Source organism: Vanessa cardui, chromosome 7 (assembly GCF_905220365.1).
Source record: "Vanessa cardui chromosome 7, ilVanCard2.1, whole genome shotgun sequence".
Lineage (NCBI taxonomy): Eukaryota > Metazoa > Arthropoda > Insecta > Lepidoptera > Nymphalidae > Vanessa > Vanessa cardui.
In genome coordinates, this window is record NC_061129.1 from 10,288,073 (window position 1) to 10,308,902 (window position 20,830).

The following is a 20,830-nucleotide window of genomic DNA, read 5'->3' on the forward strand; positions in this document are numbered from 1 at the left end:
ATCGTGACATAATAAAAATACAGACCTACATGATTACAACATGAATCAATACATAAGAAGAAGTTAAGCAGTTTTAAGCCTAAGAAATTCGTCGTAACACAAAAAATAAAAACCGTCATGTCGAATTATGTATAAATTCACAACAGCAGAGTTAAAAATCGCGGTGGTAGGTAATTGAAATGATTGTTTGAACGAAATCAATGCAATATCGCAGCGCTGATGTCGATAAGGTAGGTGGCACACGGCGCGGCGGCGGCGCGGCGGCGCGAGGCGTATCGGTCGCGCCTCGCTATCGAACAATGGGTAATCGCGAGACCAACCGCCGCTCACCAAAACGGACATGAAATTCCACTAGGACCAATTGATTATACGAAAAATCTGTGTTACTATTTAATCGCACGTAAATAATGTTTTTGTTATAGCTAATAAAAGCTACCCGAGATATGCTAGGTTTGAACTTACTGCAATTTAACTAGACTCATTTCTGTTTCCTATAGGAAGCGCTAAATATATACCGCCATGGTCCACCATATACCTATTACCCTTAACACATCAATATAGCAAAACACTCATATCAATTCAATCATAAATATTGCAATTAAAATCAAAAGCTAAACCTCTTTTAAAAGCCTTTATTATTTTGAGTTGACAATTTTGTTTTAAATCTCCTGGGTAGATTCACAAGGATAATAAAATAAGAAAAACTTATTAAAGGTTGGTTACACACCGCCCTAGTATACGCATATTTTATTATTTCTCCTGTAACAAAATACCAGTAGAGATTTAGACTATCGACAATGTTTTTTACCCTAAAATAGTATTTTTTACACGTCATGCTTTATAATACGTGTTTATTAAAGAAATATGTAATTGTAAAGGTGCGCATTATTTGCTAAATTGGTAATTGCTGGAATTATCGTATGAACAAGGCGGAGAGCGGTGACGTCGCATGCGGCGACGTTATCGGCCGACGTAAATCAACGCGACAGTTGGCCGATCGTGACAAATTCACTAACGCAATCTTCTGATAAGCTAGACCTATTTCATTTCGCAGATCCCATTCAAAATTATACGATTATATTTCTTTTTTAGATAACTGTATTTTGATATCAGTATTTTCAGAGTATTTACAACGCAAAGAGTTTTGACAAATCAAAATAACAGTGCATATGTTCCGTACATAATTTCTAAAATGGTTATTTTAGAAATTATGTAGGCTGTAAAGACTTACTGTTTAGCAGAACAGTAAAATATATATTTTTTTAATATTGTAAGAGAAGTTTAAGGCTTTAGGGCAATTACAAGTTAAATTATTCCGCAATGCCACTAAATATCATCGTAAGTAGATTAAGTGCACGAAACAATGAACGCTCTTTCATGGACTTTAAAGGCACATTAATACGAGTACCTTACATATTTATACGATATAATGTTCTCGAGTTAACGACGTCAAGCATTCAGTTTTTTCTACCATGCACCATAAAATACGACATTCGAAAATATAACAGTCGCATTTATTTTCAAATCAAGCGAAGCATGGCATTCACAATGTGTGTTTTATGTCGTGTTGATTCATAATCATTATGAAAAAAATACTCCGTGATACAAAATACGACTTCAAACTATACAATACTTTATAAATAAAATTGCATTTAATTGTATATTTTGAAATATTAGGTCCAGTGTCAATGAAAGTTTGTTTTTTGTCTATGTTATATTTTGTCCAATTCTATCATTTACATTTCGATACGGTCGTATAAAAAGATTAAAGGCTCAAACTGGGCTTCAAAAGTCACATCGGGAGACAATTTGCCACACGCCGTCACGCGGACTTATCCGAGTCGGCCTCGTCGATTAGCATAAATCTCGCCAACTAACCGTCACAAACGAGCAGCAGACGCGGCGCGATACACTGCCGAATACACGCATCAGCTAAACAAACAGCGAGCGGGGCCATCGCACGGCATTCACATGTCGCAGGACGAAGCGCGACGAATCGCGACCGTCGCTCGCTCAAATAAATCAGCATTATCTCGCGAGATAGCCGCGCCTGGACCCACCCCGCCGTATCACGCGGAGCCCTGTGTCGTTCGAAAAAATTAATGACTCGGAAAAACGATTCGCTTATGAGGGATCTTTCGATGTAATTGAATTGCCCTACTGAGATCTGCTGAATTGTTGCAAATGCCGAGTCAGGTGCACCCACTCAATCTAACGGGTTTTTATTGCTACTATATCATTTCGGTCATCGCAGAGACGATTTAATTCTTTTTTTTTCGCATGGCATTATGTTGTTTGAAGAGACTAAGAATAATGCGGCGAAATTGACTCGATTTGCATATACATCGGCGAGGGCACAGGAAAAATGTGGTGTTGTTAAATCCGAGTACATTAGCTGCATTCACCCCCAAGAGATTATCATAACAAGCGTAATAGAATAATGTAAGTAACCATCTCGTGGTGGCTTGTTGTCATGCTAATCGCGCGCGGATCTAACACGGTAAACATCATTATAAAGACAGTCTTTGTGAGGCTTCACTCCATTCAATTACTGTGCATATTTCATTCGCTCAGCAAATATTATGACGTTAATACGGTTCATTTTTAATAAATGATATTTTTTAATGATATCTTCATAAGTTTACGTTGGTATTATAATTTTGCGATAACAATGACAACGGGTAACGGAACGGAAAAATCGATAAACATAATTGGTGAATTACGTTATAACGATTAAATCGGTAAACACAATTAGAACCAGATGAAAATAAAACTCAATATATTGAGCTCATAAATCTTACGCTTTCAGATTAGTTTGCTCTTTGATATCGCTTTTGATATTGTAAATGGCGATTGTAAACTTGTCTTAATTGATTTAAATTAACATGTTTTGATATAAGAGTCTATCGTGAAGCGGCAACGGAGCGTGGCTAAGATGTTTTCCGGCGCGGTGTTGCCAACGCATTACAATCACGGACTTGGCAGACAACGGCCGCTTTGATTTACTTCTCACCACCGTTTCTTTCATATAAATATTTGATCCTCGCATGATAAATAACGCGCACATATTTTATACTTGCGTAAAATATTTTATATTTCACAAGAAACAAAACATTGTGTTTTCTAATTGTTTCCCTGAAACGCTTTGATGTTTTGAATTAATCTGGCGACTAGGCAAAGGGTAATCGAGATAAAAATATGTCACTTGATCAATGATGAAAGGAGTGACATTTATTACGAGCATTAAATAATTAAAAGTAAAAAAAATAAAATGTAGAAGTGTTTTTCTGTACCGATTTAAAAAACATATTTCTTACGTCTTAGTTATAAGAAAATTTAAAAAGAACCGCATCTAGTGTCAGTTTTTATGCTATTATTGGAAATCTTCATATATTCTTATTCCCCAAGGGCCATGAATATATTTTTTATTCACTAGACGTAGAATATAAGTATTTTTATAATTGTGTACTTAGTTTAAAATATGTATATCTTGTAATATTCTATATATATCTCAATAGCAAATTTAAAAATCAAAAGTTTACTGTAAGAAATAATCAAGGGTCAGGTGTAATTTATCGAAACTAAAAAGGCCCATCCAGTGCAGCTATTGGCGGGCAGGTCGCGCTGGGTGCACCGCGCTTACACGCACACGGGCCCGCTCGCCATTTGTCGTGCTCGCACGATAATTGTTGATATACGATCGCGATCCAACACTGTAATTGTCAACGCTTTATCTTCTAATTGGCTCGCATTTGCCAATGCCAGCGTGTCTCCTCTATTTGCTATAGTTCACAATCAAAAAATCGCTTACCGATTTCGGTTACATTCGCAAAGAAGAATTCGCCTCAATATTGGTATAAAAATATCGAATAAGAAAAGCAATTCTCAACGTCAATTTTGGGAGCAGTAAAAAGTAAGATTCACAAGTGCAAGTTGAAACGGCGTTTAAGAGCGAACTGAGGGCGGCGCCCACCGGGGGCGAGAAACAATTTGGAGTTTTATCGGCAGAGAGGTGGTGGGTGACCGTGTTACTGCTGATTTATGTTCATATTAACTACCAACGAGCTAACTCGCAAATGCATACGCAGGTCGATTACCCTCACCTCTTATTCACCTGGAGTACCTACTGTACGTTGTGTGTGTTACGATTTATTATTTGAACTTGGAACTCACAACAAATTAGTATATCAGTCAATCAACGACAACCATACTTTTATAATTTAAATTAAACAAATTTTTCTATTGGTACATACGTAAATAAAGTAACTAAACTAAACGAAATAAAATACAACAAACTATCGTTCGTTCTCTAGTATTTTACATAAAACTGTCTTATTTATTATGGAGCGATATTTAGGTTAGATTTTGTAAGTGAAGTTCATAATATAGAGCTTCCGAATACAGTCAACTCCCCGTAAAGAATACGAGCCCGCAACTTCAACACCAAGCGCTTCTGGATTTTAATGTCATTCGAATTCAAAAGCTAATTTCACTAAAACCTTAAATGAATCGAGTTGGCCGGAGCTCTCACATTATTTAACTTGCTCCAAGTTTAAATTGAAAACGCCACCGAACTCTTTACGTAGTCCGAGGCAAATTTTGAACTTTGCTGCTGAATCGGAAATTTCTTTATAAATATCTTATTAAGCTTAAATTCAGTTGGTGTCACGCTGCCGACACTAATTTTATTCGTGAGAGACGGCGTCGGAGCGGTGGCGGGGCGGGGGCGCGGGCCGGGAGCCAGTGTAAATGTATGCAAACGGGAAACGCGATATTTGACGGAGCTGAAAACGACAAAAGAATTAAGGAGGCACCTCGCCCCCGCGGTTGCGTCGCGAACGTTGACGCGGCGACACCGACGCCGCCCGGAGCCCCTCGCGCCCCGACACCTCGCGAATTCACTTCGCTTTGTGTCTTATTAAGAGATTAGCTGTCACTCCGGCAGCGATCTCTCCGACGCTATTTCATTTAAATAAACAGCCTTGCAATAATAATCAACCTTCAATTTACTTCGTTACGCTCGCTTGTACTGTTCCGTGGCGTGGTTTATGTACGGACAAATAATAATTATTGAAATGAGACATCGATGTCTCCTTATAAACCCTTTTTCGTAATTACATGGCTAAAAACATAAGTTTGTTTTTAATTACAACGTCGTATAAAACCGCCTTAATTTCAATAAGGTAACGTTTTTTATAGGCTTAATAGCTCTATACATATTTAATCAAATCGTGCAACCCTATCTGTTGTTTCTGGGTTATGTGAAGTGAACACATGCAGCCTATTTGAACACAGCGTGTAATAGATGTGTGATTCATGTAAATGTACCCTTAGCAAGTGTATCGTGGGCTAATCTCACCCGCTCCCCGGCCCCCACGCAATATGCCGGGCCGGGGTGGTGGGCGCCACGGAGAAAACGTGTAAACTAATTATGTACATTTTCGTAGCCACTTATTTACATAACCACGGGCTGAGCGTCGCTTTCACCGTGAATATTTCATTTGTAATCTTTACTTTGACGGTTTAATATGACAGCTGTTGGTTTGTTTGGAGAAAACTTTTAATTTTCATCGTTTTTTTCCGGTGTCACCCTTTGTGCGCCGCCGAACGCCTCGCGGTAATGATAGGTCATTGTTGGAAAGTTTTTTAAAGGATAAGTGTCTCGTAAACAGTTTTTAACATATAATTTGATATTATTAACACCACGGTGGGATGGTTGCTTTTGTAAGCGAATGATTATAAGCTGCATCATGCACGCGAGTTATTTTAAGAAAAGTTTTATGAGATCGCGATAAGAAAGTTTCATTGTGTAACCTAGAGATACATTAATAATGTAAAGCTAAATAATTTCTTGTCGTTCCATTAACTAATTTTCAATTGATTTAGTAGTAGTGGAACAGGAAACCAATAAATAAGACTATTAGAGGTAATGACCGAGAGGCCATGCGTTTCGCGGGTATTTATACCGCGCCTTAGCGAGAACTAATTTATGGAAGTAAGTACGCGGAAAATATTTATGTACGCACAACAGCCCTCCCGCTTTCCGCCGATGACATCCGGTAGCCTCCCTATATGTACTAGAATTATGTATTCGTGTAATGTAAAACGCGACTTCAATTGTTACCAATCAAATTCCTTTCATTGCCTTAATAACGGATATCATTATAATTTGTAAGGATTATACTATGCGAAATTAGCTGAAACAACAAACGTCGTTTTAAATAGACATATTATAAGCAGATAATAACTTCGTTCATCATTTAGTCCTTTGATCTCTGGTTTCGAGAAAAGCTGTAACACGTGACGCATCTACGCTATCTGCGTTCAGTCTCCCTTGTTGGCAGATTTAGAAGCTAACGTGACGATTATTATGCTTGTTATCCGACTGTCGGCGCTTGTATCGCTTGAAACTACTTAGTAAGCATTAAAATTAATAAATTAAGGACAACTGTGGAATATAAATATTTTTTCTATTGCATAAATATTTTTATGCCTATTTTAATAATCGAAATAAATTATGCCAACACAGGATATTATTTAATGAATAGTTAGCTGTATAATAGATAATGTGTTTTTTTTTTGTTTTTTAGTTTGATGAATGCTTTACTTTCTATGTACCTACAGTGTTATTGATTTCATTGAATTAAACTAATTTATTTCCATTCTAAATATTACATAAAGTAAACACCTGCAGTTATAATATACTGTGTGTGTAAAATGCGGTCGCATTTTTAATAATGATAGTAGAATTCATTAAAAAAGGTATCAGATAAGCGACAAAGCAGAGATTATCTAATCCAGCAATGAAGTAGCAAGGTCATGACACAATCAACGGACCTCCACCCCCGTAGGTAGGAGGCCCCACCCTCGCTGACATGTCGTGTAACAGACCGTACGTGCGCCCCCCCCCCCCCCCTCCGCTGCTGACGACGTTAGCAGCCGCAGACACAGGCACGCTTGCCAGACGTTGACATACCTACTTATTGACTATGTGCTTAGACAATGCGCTATATACATATAAGTCTCATTTACAAATGTTATTTAAAATGAGATGATTATTGTATTATGACCTAAAATTGCACTCGCTTTATTGGCAAGACTAAAATTTAACAAACAGATTTAACAATTTAACATCAGGATTTGCCTAAGACTCATTGCTTTGTTCCTATTAATGTAACTAATGCATTTCATAAGTCGTAGCCATATTCACATTCCAAAAAACTAAAGCTCATTGATATTAAATAACAAAATGTTTTTCTTTACTTTTACTGAGACAATATGCTCTAAAATTATTATATGTATATCTCAGTCTTATCGTCAAGTGTTATTCAAAATAATAATTATAATGATAATTATTGTATTATGCTCTAAAATTGCAAGGAATATACAATTTCGTATTAACAACATATAATAAACTTTATTAGAGGCAGGCATTGTTGTTATTTAATAAGTACCTACATGTTTCAACGTGTAGGTACCTATTCAATGCACTTTACGGTTATTTGCATGCACTATAATGTATGTTGTGTTTGCTTTAATATGTTTGTACATTTATCTGCATATATATTCGAAGTTAATACCGGGAAAGTATCAATCACTTACAGACGGACTAAATTTATTTATTTTTAAATATGAATGAATCTAAAACCATATTTATCTTTTTTTATTTACTTACTATGCCTACGTGAGGTTGGTGGTGTGGTGGTCTTAGGTTCTACATGCGAGAACATGTATAAAAAAATAAAATTTATTGGTCGATTAATTAAGATGTGAAAACATCACAAACTCACTTTCATAATTATAACATTAGTTTGGTTTAGAATAGTTCTATAAGAGCGTAAGTTATATAAATAAATGCTTTAGTGATCTGCTATTTGAGGATTTTTTCTTCTTATCATTCGCCTCGGATTGCTTACAGTTACGCCTCAGTTCCGTACAAGTGAATGAGTTTACGCCATCGCTATGAAAATGAAAACATCCTAAGTATAGACTGCATGCATTGAGCCACGAACTAAACGCAGTTTAATAATATACGTATTTATAAAACAACTGGGTCCTGCTACGCATGCATGCGTTCCTACTGACATTACTTTTTATTATTTTAGCGAGACGGCTGACGAGAAAACGAGCCCTCAGATGCTAAATGATCACCTCCGACCATAGATATAAGTACAGTCGGGGTAAAAGGTTCGTCACCTTAAGATCTATTTTCGTGTGGTCAGTATGAGTGACAATCTGAAATGACATTGCGTCACAATGATTTGATGTATAGATTCAAAAGGTACTAAGAGCTTAAGACTTTATAAAGGAATGAATTTGAAAACTGACGAAGGTTTTCTTATTCTAACTGTACTTTGAAGTGTAATTAATACACCGCCATAGGATCCTAGAGGTTCCCTTGTGCAGTTACACTGATTCTACATTTACACTTTTTCTAATAACCGAATCACGGAATATAATAAACGTATTCAGTATAGTTAGTTTAAGTAGTAGCGTGTTTTATTAGCATACAGATGTCGTCATGTCTAGTAATTTACTACTGACATAATCATTGTTTATGTCAGTTTATAAATATTACATAATCCATAAGCAACTTCGATAATGGTTTCTTAGACATGTATTAATCGAGTTAATTGTAAAATGTTCTGTGTGGTGTATGTTCACGTTTTCGTAACGCATATATAGATAGTATCAACAATATTACCCGTAACTTCTGAATTTCAGAGTCGACTTGCGAAACTCAGCGCCGCGGAGAACGAAAACACAGGTGTAACTTGAATATACCCGTGTGCTGTTCGTACGTGCTAAATCGGGGGATTTGCGAGTATTAACGCGTATTCACCGCGAATTATTTCAATATATCCCGAACAATTCCAATTAATTTACTTAGAACTATTACACAAGAACGCATCCGTTTTGTTAAAGTTAACTTTGTCTCTATTGTGTCTATCAAAGCTGGAAGATTAAATCAAATCAAATCAATTTTATTCAAATAAACTTCACAATGAAGCGTTTTTGAATCGTCAATAATTAAATACTACCACAGTTTCAGAATGCAGCTTCTAGCGAGAAGAAACGGCAAAGAAACTCGCATAGTTGTCATTTCAAATAAACAGATTTAAATTTAAGATTAAATTTATTAAATTTAAATTTAAATTTAACAATGCTGTTATTTACAGTAATTAGTGTCTTATTGGAACCCGAGCCTAAATCCAGGCGTTTCTTTCTAAAAAGTTCTCTTTTAATGAATAATATGATTATCATTACCCACAAAGATATTACATATATATTTTTTGAATACTATATATTTTAATACCGAAGTACTTTGTTTTGTTTTATTTCGGGTTGACGTTTGGCCTAGTGTCATTTCAGTACAAGGTATACAGGATTATAAAATTCAAAATCAGAGTCAAATCTGGTCGGAAATCTACCATCGGTTCGAAGTGCCGTAGTTGTCGGTACTTGTTTGATTGTTTTTAGAATGTTTTTCATAAAATTTGTAGATACTATTTCGAAATTATACTTATAACGCACTTGGTGACTACAACAATATTTTCTTGTACTTAAGATTAGTATTTATATCTTATTGAAATCTGACTGTGTCCGACGGTCTCGCTTTATTGGCTAGACTAAAATGAAAACAAAAATGTTTTAATTTACCACCAATATTTTTCTTAGACTCATTGCTTTGTTTCTGTTAATGTGTAATACATTCATAAGCCGTAGCCACATTTAGGGAATACAAAATACTAAGGCTCGTTGATATGGCATAACTTTTATTAATTACTTTTTAAAGTACATGATTATTTATTTCTCTTTACTGCCCATGACCTTTAATACCGACCCTGTCAAAACCATAAAGGTTTTCACATTGATTTAATCTTTGCATCCTCTGCTTATTCAATAAAGAAATGATGTATATACCTACACGTTAACGATACCTATAATTATGGCATCGAATTGACGCAAAAATCATTTAAACTGATCACATCATTGGACATTAATTATTGTGTAAAGAAACATCCAACAACTTATGTTCATTCAAGTTTCATATTTAACATTTTAAAACAAAAATTCATTACGGAACCCTTGATTACACACAACTCGATAAGGGTACAAAGTAGGAGTGCAGTGTGTCATTGCCTCACCACGCAATTAAAACCGTACGCCTAAGTAATATTTGTATAAAATCACTAATTATACAACCGCTAATAAATACTTACATGCAACATCTGCTGCAGTAATGGCCGCTGTGTTGCATTGTAGAAATGTTTTATTTGCTACGCGCGCCGCACCGCGCTCCTACCTTATAATTTTCTGTTCGTGTGAACACGAGTTTTACGTGAACCGATTAAAATGTGTATTAGCATTCATTTTTATGTCGGCCCTCATACTGGGTCACTAGACTAGGCTGTGACTTATGACTTTACTGTGACACCACGGGAACAAGCATTTAACATCATAGTTGATGGTTGGTGGAGCATTGGTGATGTAAGTAATGGTCAAAATTTCTTACAGCCAATGTCTAATGAGCAGTGGTGAGTGGTGACTACTTACCATCGGATCGTCCATTTAAACGCACGCTAATCAAGTTATAAAACAAACTTGCAAACAAAAAACAATACGGAAACTTTTTAAAGCGTTACTTTGATAAAAAAAAGAGAACAAGAAAAATACGTAAGTTGCAAGTGGGCCGTGACAAGCGCAGTAGTTATCTGAGATCTCGCCGCCGCGTCTGACGAAGATATTAATCAGAGGAATTGACAAAATCGTGCGAGTGTCGAAAATTGAACGCGGCTTCGAACCCGGACCTCCCAAGAAGAGCGATATTTCACCCTATGCGCCATCCGCCCAGCCCCGCCCTACCAGCTCATTAAGCAACTAATACACATCAATCTTTCACACATTCCAACATGCCCATAAAAACTCTATTACATTGAAAATCAACAATATCCCTGTATAAAAACGAATGCTCGAAAACTTTATATATAAAATTTCATTATGAGATGAAATATGCAAAAATGTATCTCTTTATACTTCATGGACAATACCGATTGTTTTTTTTTTTTCATATTTACATTATTAATTGATATTTTTACTTTTTGACCAAAGAGAACTCAGGACCGTATTAGAATTACTTCGTATGACTTATTGCCATGAACGACTTATCGCTTCCAAAAAGCCCATACACCAAGTTATCAAAGTTATTCATTACTAGATGCTTCGCGAATTTTACCCACGTTTAACGTTAGTGCTCCGCCCCCATAGTTTGTATAACTTTATTCAATTATTATCTAATGCGTTTTGTTTGTACCTATCTAATAACTTGTTTTATATATAACTAGCGACCCGAGGCGGGCCTCTTACGGGTGCAATACTGATACAAAATATACCTACTACAGAAATTGTTAATTAACGACTTCATATTAGAAACTTCTTAAATGATCAGTATCTTTTTCATATATTGTCCATGAATTATCTACAATAACTTTTCTCTTCAGTAACTCTATCTATGAAAAAAAAACCGCATCAAAATCCGTTGCGTAATTTGAAAGATTTAAGCATACATAGGGACAGACAGCGGTACGGTAAGCGCCTTGGTTTTATCCTATGTAATGATAATGAAACAATATATATATGTATCTGCTATAGATATTATATAGGACATACCTCTCTTATTACAAGTAGGATTTTTGTGGGATGTCACACGGTCATTTGTCATCTCGTCACTCACATGTCAGCGCCGTTACGCCCTTCTCCATAATCGCATCTCGAAATTCAGACGATGATGTTAAGCTTGTATTTTTAAATTACAGATAATTAATTACATCACGCAGAAATTTAAATCATTATCGATTTACTAACGAGTTAAGATTGATCAATAAAATCGATTTTAAAAGTTATTTCGAGTATTTATATAATTAGTATAAATGACGCAGTCAAACGTATTAAACTCGGGTTTAGTGTTTCAAACGCATCGGATGCGAGGCGACAAGTCGTGACTGCGCCGCACGTCAGTCAGATATACCAATCTGTCATGATACCAGCCCGTGACTGCTCGAATATGATACTGAACGTTTTGACTTGTTAAGGCAATATGCTTGTAGATATTTCGGCGAAAGCGGGCAAAATATAGTTTTAATTAGTACGCAGTATAGATAATTATGTTTGGAAATATATTTTAACAAACAATCAAAACAGGAATGTGATTGCTATTTTTTAGTAATAAGATTCATTCGTCACTTGAATAGTATATCCGATGTAAGGTCTTTGTGCAGGCTCCAAATTGCTGCCATATGTTCAGCTGTAGGTATTTCAGTTTGAGTAGTGAGTGACCCAGTGTAATTGCTGTCACAAAGGATTAAGGTACCTAGGTACAAGTAACTCAACGACTTAGATCCTATTAATTACTGCAATGCTGGATAAAGAAGTGGTTTATATTTCTTATTATAAAATACATTAAAAATATACACTGCCTTCTACCAAGTTTATTTTCTTACTATAGACTTTCATACGAAAATTTCAACAGTATAAGTATAATTGATAAGATTAATTAACGCATAAGGTTTTATATTATTTTCTACTATATACTAATTAAAAAAATTAAACGACTAGTCTAAACAGCTCTTAAACGTTACCATATAATAATATTCCAAAGATAAAAAATACTTGTATACGTTTAACATTGTTGGTAAATCAACAATAAGTGCATATATATATCAATTACTCGACGATCATGATAATGTACGTAGATATAATCACAGTTAGATATGTGCCCGCGGCCGTAAAATTAGCGGTAAGTGGAGCCATTATTGATATGAAATATTCATTGGCCACCATGTCGGATTGTTGTCACTTGAATTATGCAGCAGAACTCACCCGCGGCTCACTATTACCGCTAATTTGAACTAATGCGAATTACCCGCATGATAATCAATTTAACGGATACGTGTTCTCATAACTATCATGACTACTACCTAACACGTGTACTACAAATTCGCTAATTCATTTTTTTAAATAATTAAATCATTTATTTATTTATTACTTATGAGTTTCTAACAAAGGATACACACTAATTACACATTCGAAATAAAACGGTATAAAGGTTATACAACTTATGTGCTCCTTCAATTATAGGAGACCACAGCTTGCATAGCAAAAATTTTAAACATAAAGAAATTAAAAGTGACAAAGTAATAAATAGAAGTAAAAATACGAATTCAGAATCTAAAATTAGGAAAAAGCTTTTTTATTATTGTATTAATAATATTACGTTAAAATTTAAGTGAGACACGCTCTGAATTTGGACAAGCTGTAATTTTTAATCTGTGCAAATTCAAGACCGTTTTTCAGTTTCATTCATTATTATTATCAAAATACTTTTTAATTATTAATATTAGCATTGCTATTATAACGTCTGTGATAGATTTAAATAAAAGACTAATGTTTATATTAAACTATACACAATACATACCAAAGATAATTAATGTATAATACTTTATTAATGTAAAAACCTAAGTCATAGATTACAAATAGTTTTTAATATTTGATCTATATATAGGAATCTAAATTAAGGTTATCAGTTACTTTATCTACATTTATTAGTATCTATTAGTATCACTACCATTACTTTCGAAGATTATACATATAAATATATACAGATATGTAAAGCATATTGTCTTTTTGTCTGTACCGTAAGCATTCTTATGTCCGATTGTGTTGAAATGTGCAGTTATTGTCGGCACATTGTTTTAATGACATTGTGATATTTTAGCCTAGTATGTACCATAGACGACCCACAAGTGGCGCGGATGTCTCATCGGGTTAACAGATATAACAAAATTATGAGATATCGATAAGGAAATATTGATATACTTACATCTATTCAAAACAAATGTTAGAAAATTAAAGGAACCAAATAGAATCGGGAACAACTATAAAGACACACAAATCATTTTACACTTCATATAATATCTACCAAAAATTGCGATTGAAAATTGTCTACAAACTCCTACTTGAAAAACGTTACTGTATAATAAAGACAAACATATCACAGTGGGCGTTAAGACATCTATATTAAAATTTCAGCAACCTAATTTGATTACTAACATAATTAAAGATATTAATCGATTTGATTAAAATGATCATTAGTCGATAAATCTGGGTATATCAAAACATCATTAATGATACGAAGCGATTGCTTCAAGTGCGTTAATGAGCAAAATATGCGCGCGCCATCTGTCCCTAATCAACGAATCGAGTTAATTAAATCGCTGGCAATATGGCGGCGTATAATTGCTAATAATAAAGCGCTTTTCTGTATAATTAGACGCGCGCTGATTGGTCGAGCGGCCCTATCACGACGTGATAACATTGCGTTAATGTTTACTGCCTATCCTGCAATAGCCATTCTGTTATCATATATAGAATGATATCTTAATTTATAATTATTGAAGACTTTAGACACGTTCCTCACATTTTTTTATATTTTGGCACGGCCGATTTACAACTTTTTTAAAATTTTCAAGTTTTTTTGTAAACTTGCCTTTTAAAATAATGTTGCATAAGACTTTTAATTTAAGAAATAGTCTGAGATCTCTAATAAAATAAAAAAACTCTAGTAAAAATCATTAAAATTTATATTCCTGTAAGTATATTGCAAAGAACATATTACAAAATATTGTTATACAAAGATAAATCCAGAAATATCGATAACGCATAAGTAAGAACTTTTATAAATGGTTCCTTCTAATAAAAGAAATATGACAAGGATTCATGGTCGAGAGATATGCAATAGTGCGTTGAGGAGATGCATCAAACCGACGCGCAGGGAAACAATGATTGACGAGTTTGCACCTCGCCTCTAATTAAGATGAAATGCGCTTGCGCACTGACACAACACACTTTGCTTATTTTTAAACCGCATCTATATTAAAACAATTGCTTGTCTATATTATTAAACACTTGCAACGTAGGTATAAATATTACACAAAAAAAATTAAATTTATTCTTATTATATTTCAGTTAGAATAGGTACATTAATATATGATGAAGTATAAAATGTTCTGATGACGTCACGGGAATATAACAATGTCGTAACAATAACGAGACGCGGTAAAACGGTCGCCCCTTATTTCTGTCTTCGGTATCTGCTCATTAAATCTGGTGTACGTACACGTCTCTTAATCCTTTTGCTCCAACTCGCTTTTCCGCTAACTTTTGGGTGGTAGAATGATGGACGACGTCGGTGGTAATATATCATTGCGGCAATATATATCGGTGCACGCCGAGTGTCGCCATTAACGCATGCGCGAAATTGTCCGTGCCCGCACTTGCACTATCGTGAATGCTATAAGAGGCGTCTCACAAATCGACGCGCGCGACCACGGCTAAAGGTGCATAAATCTTATTAATGGTATTCTTATTTTCGTTCTCCCTCGATGTTGTAAAATCGTTAGAACGTACACTGCTAATGACGCTTCGCCTTTGTTACATCTCGCATTAACTACCACGACTATAACCGTGAAACGTAAAGATTTCATTACAAATCTTTACCCAATCACAGCTATTGTGAATTATAAGGAATCCAATGAAAACTGTCCTTATGGGTGGTCTGAATGATTGAGGCTATGGTTAGCCTTATATTTGGGATCACGAGTCAAGTCAGTTGTAATTCATATTGCCCAAATTGAGATTGTCAATTGCTTTTATACGAGTCACTTCTGGTAATGTTAACAAAAAAGTGAGCGACCGCTACACGTTCCTGTTCTCAGCTTACATCAAAGATTTGTTGTTTCCGCTCTTGCCGCCTCAATGACTACCATTTTATGTCGATTTGAAGATAGTGTTACACGCGCCCGCTACCGACACCAGTTTTTGTGACACTCCTTTCTTTATACAACGAGTTTATTATCTTCGATCGTTTTTTCTTACATTTCAATTTCGCTGTTCTGTTCCTCATTAGTAACTGCTACTATTTGTGTTTCGAAATGTTAAACTTTAAACGAATAATACTCCTCGTTAGTGAAAAAAATAATGCCAGGAAACCACATTCACAGGGAAGAGGGTAATAAAAGCCATTACTTTAGCCAACCACAGGCAATTTTACAAACAGTAAGCTAAAACACACCTATACGAAAATGTCTAACCATTCATCTTTCTACAACAGGAGACATTAAAGAATGTCTCTGTAAAGAAGGGGAACCAGATAGTTGTATGGGAGCCATGTTCTTATATAATTATATGTGTTTGTGTATTTTTTACAACTGCTGGACTATTTTAGGCTCCAATGATTGCCTGTAGTTTTTGTCCCTAATATTGTTAGTACTTTTTATTACTTTTTGTGGTATATATTTATTACTTTTGACGCTACGTAATATTAGTAGTATAGTAAGTGTATTTATTATATTAGAAATCTTTAAAATATGTGTTGCTAAATGTTAAATATGAAATTACAAGGTACATAAAATCAAACTTATAAGGAAACGTAGCTGTTATTATTTGCGATAATTTGCGATAACCTAACCCCTAATGAGCAAAGACGATTGGTGCCGGTTTCAGCAAGCGATAATTTTAACTCATGCAAGTAATTATCGAATAATTGCGTTAATGTGAAAATATACGCTTTAACAAAACAATAGAACGAGGAAGTCGATAAAATAAAAGAAAAATATGAAACTAATTCGTTTGACTTGCCTTTTATGCTAAATTAAAATAATAGTCTGAATTAGCAGCAATATTTTTTTTATTCTTTTCATAATTATTAAAGTCTTACAATATCTTAATGCTTTGATCTTTATACTTTGTTTCAACATGAATAATTATCGACAGACGCATGTTCCCGACTGTTCGCGTGTCGTTTGCGGGGTGCCGCGCGGAGGCGAGATACGCGGTATTGCTGGACGTGGTGCCGGTGGACGGCAAGCGCTACCGCTACGCGTACCACCGCTCGTCGTGGCTGGTGGCGGGCAAGGCCGACCCGCCCGCCCCCGCGCGCCTCTACCCGCATCCCGACTCGCCCTTCTCTGGCGACCAACTAAGAAAGCAGGTCGTTTCCTTCGAGAAAGTCAAGCTCACCAACAACGAGATGGACAAAAATGGACAGGTAATGAAATGTTTCCCATTATTCGTATTATATGAAACAACGTTATGTAAATTAATAATTTATTGTATAATATGGATATATTTTTTCACAGTTGGTGTTGAATTCAATGCACAAGTATCAGCCTCGTATCCACCTAGTCCTGAGGCGGGAAGGTGCTATAAACGCGCCGATAACCGACCTCGAGCAAGAAGAGTTCAAGACGTTCATTTTTCCGGAATGCGTGTTTACTGCGGTCACCGCCTACCAGAACCAACTCGTAAGTACATACTGTAACATAGTCTGCCCGAGCTCCGTCTGGATGGTCATAAATAAGATGTCCACTGTTTTATTTGGCATCATTTGTTGGGTATCATTCGATTTCTAAAATAGATCAGAGGAGCAAACGTTTGAAATTGCAACGAGTTGTCGGCTGACTATCGACGTAATCTATTTCTGGCGCACTAATTGCATCTCGCTGAAAGGTATGTCCAGCCTGAACAAAGGGAGGTAGCACATAATTTTTTGTTTATCAACCGGCCACCGAGGGCGACGCCGACGATGGACGGACAGCGCGGGTGACGGTCGCGCCGTGCTGACGATTCAAGTTTTCACCGAGCTAAATATACCACTGTCTGGCTCGATTGGGCATCGACGGTATATCGATGCTAATGGATTTCCTTGTGAAATCTCAACCGCTAAAATTATGTACGTTTGTTTTACAAAATTTTGTCACCATCTCAGGCGTCATACATTTTTTTTATTCCAATAATAATTTTGGGTACATTTGACGTGATCTATTTGAAAAAGTATATCCAAAATCCAAACCATTATAAATAAATACAATGGTATAAATAATAAATCAATAAATAACAAAGTGATATAAGAGTGCTACCATAGTGGCATTAAAGGGTCGATCCGCGTCCCGCTCCGCTCGTGGTACCGCTAAGCCCACCCGTATCCACACGCTGCATGTGTCGCCACGAGCAATTAATTCCCTGTCACAAGAGCGTTTGGGCGTCACAATTTCTCGTTTTGTTTTCTCCCGCGCAGTAATTAGGACGTTTTGAGGTTCATAAAGGAAGCGTTACTTTATATCGACAACGGGCTGCATAAATCTTCATTCGCCCGTTAATTAGCTCTCGTGTTTCGGTTTTCTTAAAATATTAACTCCGACTCATGTTTAGACAATTCGTAAATTAATATCAGGCGATATGTGTAAGATTTTATTGAATATTTATGTATTTAAACTTTAACAAACTTTAGTAAAGACTAAAGGCAATAGTTTGCTTGCTCTACTAAATGGTTTCGTCTGTACGATTAGCCGTAGGAATGACTCCCCAGGGCAGGGTTATTGATAACTATTGATTCTAACGCACAACTAGATTTACAGCCAGAGCCTATCGGTACCAACGGTATATATCGTTTATTAATCAAAGTTAGCCTACAATATAAAAAAAATATTAGTATTCCATATAGGCAACAAAAATTATAAAAAAATAATAATAGTAATATTTTACAAAAAAAAATGTCATAATAAAAATAAAAATTTAAAGTGGTATCGAGTCTTTGATCACGACAAGGCAGCGCGGGCGCAGCTACGATTTGGCTGACGTCACAACTCTGACAGCTTAAACATTTGTCGAACGCGGAGATAGTGTCACTGATAACCCAATCCCTTACAACAATAAGAGCACACTTAACGTGTTTGCACCTGCGCCGACCGATACGTCTTATACCCACATAATTCTATTTTTGACAACAATTTATAAAGTGTTTGTCGCTTGGTTTAATCGTTGAATCTAAAACATTTATAAACTATTATCACTAAAAAAAAAATTATGGTATCCATGTACAATCATTCGTCGGTTTAAGTTTTTAAGCTTTTGATTATAGTTCAATATTAATCTTAATTGTAAAGTACATATAAGTAAACCCTAAATAAACGCTTTAGTAAGAGATAGATAAAGGCTTCACTTGTTTCATCACGTTGCTCCAGTAAGATTTGCTCGGGTGAGAGACAAATTGAAGTTGCAACATCCTTCCCCTTGGAGCATAGGTTGATAATAAACAAATTAAGAACGCGGTGCTTGTCCGATTTAAACCATGAATCTTCGGTTAACGTTCAATTATTCTATCCACGAAGCCATCACGCTCGTACTCCGTGGATATTTAATAAAATTAGCATTTTTATTATAAGCACAAGTACATATTTGTAATAAACAATATAACAACTTTACAAAATGTGTCAATAAAATTTATTCACGTTGGTTATAAAATCGATTCAAAATATAACATCATTATTGGTGCTTTATCATACGGGAACGTTGATATGAGATGAGATAAAATCTTTAAAAATATGTGAAGTATATTTTTTGTGCATTTGCCGTGAGACTCGACGTCGCCGAGGACGCGCGCCGCGGGGTGGTTTCCCGGGAAAGCGACGAACCTGCTTTAATATTTAACATTTTACACCCACCACACAATCGTTCGTTTCTGAACAATCTTTTGTCCCGGATTCAACTCGGCCCGAGGTGACAATGTTTGTAAGAGTTTACGCGTCCTCGACACACAATGCGTTTTTTAATAACCGATGACTAGTGAATTTGTTAAGATCGATTGCTCTGTTGAGGGAGGACGGAAAAAAATCTCGCGGATGGCAACCTGCCGTGACGGATCGACTGTTCAAACATGTTTATCCCTGAGCGTATTATCTAATAAACATTTGTTTACGTAAAATCTTTAGGAACACAAGTGACTGTGCATAAATTACTTTCAATACTCGAAGTACACATAGAGAACACAATATAGCGATTAGAGAGATCGAACCAACAGTTTCGTTAGTCATACCTTCAGAATATTACCCGTCTAAAGGAGATAATCACGAAAATAACTGCGCCTAATCAGCCGTACGTAAACTTACGTAGATGCGTAAACACGCTCAATAGCTACTTAATTGAAATTTATTTCTCATTTCTCAGTATCAACAATCAATATTCTAAAATCTTCAATCCGAGGCTATTCTCACATTGAACATCCACAAACGAGTTCTACTCAGACATAATCGAACAATATAAAGAAGGAGTAAAGGCAAACACAATTTCAATAACAAAGGGCAGCCATGACAAATAAACATATTTCACGGGCCAAAATGGCTGCGGTCAGGTGTCACGAGTGTCCCTCCCCCGCGCCGCGCACCTCTCGCCCTCACTTCTTTTTCTCTTCAAATAATCGATTCATTCTTATGAATACGATCCTTTTATATTTGTCAACGTGCTGCTATTAATATTTCTCGATTATATCGTAAATGACTAATGATTTATCTATAAGGTCATTGCTACGCGTACGCTCGAGCTTTGTGTTTAGCGTAACTTCGCACGTTTGAACATAAAACATTGAACCGAACTCTCGCATCCGATCTAAATCATAGCAAATTATATTTATAATATTATAATTAAACCAATAATATGATATTCAAAATACAAAAAGTCAACGTACTTGCTTATGAGAGGATTTAAAATAATTTAACATGAAATTATTTATCGATGTTCTGTCTCATTCTTTCCCGGTATGCCGGACTGAGGTTGGTAAAGCGTGATCTCCTTCTCACTCGCCATCGATCACGCGAGGTGTGACGTCACGCAGAGCCGTCGTGTGCGGCCCGTCTGAATTTATTGCGTCTGCGCACCCAGCCACCTTAAAAGATCTACATACATATATCGTAGCTTAAGCTTTACATTTACTTAATAA

At 35.8% G+C, this 20,830-nt stretch overlaps 1 protein-coding gene across 2 annotated transcripts in view; it reads left to right on the forward strand.

Annotated features, from left to right (window-relative positions):
- LOC124531464 (T-box transcription factor TBX20-like) overlaps positions 1–20,830 on the forward strand; it is a 31,640-nt gene that overhangs the window by 3,666 nt on the left and 7,144 nt on the right. For both annotated transcript variants that reach the window (XM_047106059.1, XM_047106060.1), the window contains exons 3-4: positions 16,831–17,104; positions 17,196–17,360. In XM_047106059.1, the coding sequence (XP_046962015.1) occupies positions 16,831–17,104; positions 17,196–17,360 (439 nt within the window). The remainder of the gene's footprint in view (positions 1–16,830; positions 17,105–17,195; positions 17,361–20,830) is intronic.